The sequence below is a fragment of the Neopelma chrysocephalum genome, unplaced genomic scaffold, assembly GCF_003984885.1.
Source record: "Neopelma chrysocephalum unplaced genomic scaffold, ASM398488v2 Primary Assembly neopelma1_77, whole genome shotgun sequence".
In the NCBI taxonomy this organism is placed as follows: domain Eukaryota; kingdom Metazoa; phylum Chordata; class Aves; order Passeriformes; family Pipridae; genus Neopelma; species Neopelma chrysocephalum.
In genome coordinates, this window is record NW_020897738.1 from 9181188 (window position 1) to 9184888 (window position 3701).

General features: G+C 54.3%; 1 protein-coding gene across 3 annotated transcripts in view; it reads right to left on the bottom strand.

Annotated features, from left to right (window-relative positions):
• Nucleotides 1-1896, bottom strand: part of UBE2L3 (ubiquitin conjugating enzyme E2 L3) — an 18528-nt gene extending 16632 nt beyond the window's left edge. The window contains exon 1 of one of the 3 annotated variants that reach the window (XM_027689769.1): nt 1773-1896. In XM_027689769.1, the coding sequence (XP_027545570.1) occupies nt 1773-1799 (27 nt within the window). In that variant the 5' untranslated portion in view covers nt 1800-1896. Of the gene's footprint in view, nt 1-1114; nt 1193-1441; nt 1529-1772 lie in introns of those variants that run through there. The other 2 variants (XM_027689771.1, XM_027689768.1) reach the window with 2 other exon arrangements.
• Between the last annotated feature and the right edge of the window lie 1805 nt (nt 1897-3701).

The window sequence follows — 3701 nt, forward strand, 5'->3', positions numbered from 1 at the left end:
AATTTTTCTTGCCTTTCAGATTTTTATTTTCTATTTTAAATTAAAGAAGAAAATAATTTTAAACGTATATTTTCCCTATCAGAGTAGTAGTGATGTGCTTTTAAACAATTAATGCATTTTTTTCAGAAAAGGCAGAAAAACTGCCTTACAAAAATATAGAATTAAATGGCTGTTTACTATCTCAAACTAAGGGGAACCTTACTTGAGTATACAGCAACAGACATATTGATTATGATACTAAAGCTGTCAAAAATGAAATAAAAACCTAATTCCATCTTGCCAGGTTCCTTAGGGACAATTAAAGGTTTTACACCTACTGATTTAATATATATGAATGACACTGCAAACAATGTACCTACTATTTAATTTTTAAATGCCCTACAGCACATTTAAACCGACAAGACAAGCCTTATGAAAGCACTGCTGAGCTACTAGTTTCTTCAAAAACAACCAAGTTATAATGCTTATTTATATATCTGTACCATTCAGGAAATGCAGCTTCAGAACCTACCATCTACATGTCCTGGTGAAATCCCTGCCCTATTGGGGGTCCACATCCTTGAACCCAGCTGTGAAACTGGTATTGATAGATTAAGTTTAATAGAATTGCCCAAGTATCTGTCAAATCCTAGTGCAGGGTTATCTTGCACCCCACAGGGGCAGGTTTTTTAATAAGGCTGAAACATCACCCAATAGTTACAGGATCTTTCCCCTCCATTTCCCTGGACTGGCCCGTAAAGTTCACTGATTTCCTCACAGGCACTTTGTATGCAAATCCTGCCGGGTATTGTCAGAGCATTTTACAGATGACTACATTTTATGCCACTACATCTGCGTGTCCTGGGCAAACCTCACTGCTCACAGTTTGTGATGTTAATTGGCAATTATATACAGCACATAAAATAAATTTGTGTGCTTTGGGGGCAACGGTTACCATTTTCCTCCTAAGTCCCTTACTCCTCGAGCAAAATAACGTGAAACATAATCCCGAGCGGTATTTTACAATAAGCCAAACGTGCTCTTGGTTAAAACCCAACCGGGGCCGAGTTTCCATTTCCAGGTACCGTCCGCGGCTCAGAACAAATAGAGCGAAGACAAAAACGTTACCACGTCCGCCGCGAATGAGGAAACTTCTGAACCCAGGTCCACGTTTCAGTGCGATAAACTTCTTACTCATACAAGGAAGAGGCTACTCTCCGAAACAACGAAAACGAAATTATTTCATCCCCGGGCGTTTGGGGACGGTTCCTCACCGGGGCGAGAGCGGCGGGAGCGGCGAACCCCCCCGCGGGGAAGGAGGAAGGGAGGGAGGGAGGCGACGGCGCTTCCCCGCCAAGCCCTCCCTCGGCAGGGTCGGTGCCCCCTCCCGCCACCCCGGGGACGCCCCGGCCCCAGGCGGCAGCGTTTCCTTCCCCCCGGCCCTTCCTCTTTGCTTAGTCACCGTGGAGCCCCCCGAGGGAGGGGGTCGAGGCGGCCCGCGGCGCCCTCCCAACGTCCTCGCCCAGCGCCGGGCGTTGTTCGGGCCCGCGGAGCGCTGCCAGAGCGCGAGGCGGCGGCGGGAGCACGGCGGGGCCCCTCACGGCCGCGGCCCGAGTGCCGGTTGTTCCCGCTCCGGCCTCTACGGTGCGGGGCGCCGCCGAGAGGCGCGGAGGAGGCCAGAGGGCCGGGGCGCGGCAGGGGAGGCGGCCCCGCGGTGCCGGATGCGCGTGGGGCGGAGGGGCGGCCGGGGGAGCCGGGCCCGCTCGGTCGGCGGCCCTGCCCGGCGCTGTTACCTTCATCAGCCTCCTGCTGGCCGCCATCTTGGCTCTGCTGCCGCGCCCCACAATGCATCGCGGCGCGGGCCGGCCCAGCCGCCCTGCGCTTCCTGCGGCGGCGCGCGCGGGGCGGGGGCGGGGCCTGCGCTCGGTTTCGGCTGCTCTCAGCTCCGCTCGGGTTAGGATCGGCTGCGTTCGGCCTGGCTCGGCTCGGGTTCGGCTCCAATCGGCTCCGTTCCGTTCGGGTTCGGCTACACTCGGCGCCACCTAGGTCGGCGGCACTCGGGTCGGATCGGCTCCGCTCGGTTCGGGTTCTGTTCCAGGCGGCTCTGCGGTCCTCGGCGGTGACTTTTGTACGACTGCGTTTTTAATCATCGATCGCTGCTCTGAAGTGCTGCTGTGCCTTATTCTGAGTACTGTGCACCCCCCAAATCTTCGTCGGGGGGCAACAGACAACCACCTGTAGTCCCAGGCTTAATCAAACAAGCCCATGCCATGCTCAGAGCCCTTCTCCGCCTTTATTTCTTAGTTTCTTCACATACTCAGTGTCTTCCCCCGAAAGGAGAGGGAAAGGCGTTTCCGTAAGGCATATCTGATCACAGAACCACTCCCAGCCCCGCTGGTCTCCCACGAAACCCACCCCGGCCTTACCGTACGGTGCACTGCCCGGCTCAGCCTCGCCCCCCCCCCCCGCTCCCAGCCGGCTGTGCCCTGCTGCCATCTCTGGGAGAAAAGAGCTGTGGAAGGGAAGAAAAGGTCACTATCAGGATTAATCGGGACTGTAATTTGCCATGCGCTTTTTAGCCCTTTACTGGAGCTCTAACTGTAGCTGCCCCCCAGCTCTGACCCTCCCCAGCTGTGGAGCTGTTCAGTGCCAGTGCGGGTGCCCTTAGGTATCCAAGACACAGGGCTGGCAGGTATCACATAGGACATAACTTACTACATCACATCTAAAATGACACCAGACATCAGTGTTCGGGAAAGTGACTTGCTCCTTAAAACATTCCCCATTGACCCAGTGTGCTCAGGAATTAGTCCAGGATCCGCTCTGCTGATGCGTGGCCTTGATTCCCCTTTGCCCCTCCCTTGTGTAAGTTCATGTCTTTGCTTGATCTGACACTTGTTCTACAGAACAGGTCATCTGAAAAAGTTCTAAGCTCTAAAATAAGCTTTACAGACTCAGACAACCTGAAAAAGGAAATGTTATTACAAAAGGCTTTCAAAAATGCAACAAAACTTGTTAACTATAAAGCACAAGATTCTAGTACACAATCTTAAAATTAGTCCCTGAACAGATATTTGATAATCAATATCTTACATTAATATAGTGCTTATTGCTCCAAAACTCAATTAACATTTGTTAATGATCTAAGCTATACAGGGCTGACGACGTCGATGACCAAAATGATCCTGAGTCACCTTTTCACCCAGGTTGGGTTTTTGGGGGGTTCAGAGGGGGTCGAGGGGGGGGAGGCAGTTATGGGGGTCCCAGGGGTTACTCGGAGCTCTGAGGGGGAATTGGCAGGTCCCTGGGGGATCCCAGAGGGTCCTGGGTGGTCTGGGAGAGGGGATGGGGGGCAGTGTCAGAGATCCAGGGGGGGTCAGAGGTGATGGATCAGCCCTGGGGGGGTGTGTGTGTGTGTGTGTGTGTGTGTGTGTGTGTGTGTGTCACAGGTGACAGATCAGCCCTGGGGGGGAGGGGGGGGGTCAGAGGCACCCCAGGGGCCACCCTCCCCCCGGCCCCCCAACCCCTGAGGGACCCCAAATATCCCCTGGGACCCCCTTCCTCCCCCCTTCCTGCTTGAGACCTTCCCAGGAGCCTCCACTATCCCCCTCAGAGACTCCCCCAGTGCACCCTGGGACCTCCCGAGACCCCTCCAATGATCCCTTGGACCCCCCCTAAGACACCTCCCCTCCTCGTGTGCCCTGGAACCCTCTGAGACCCCC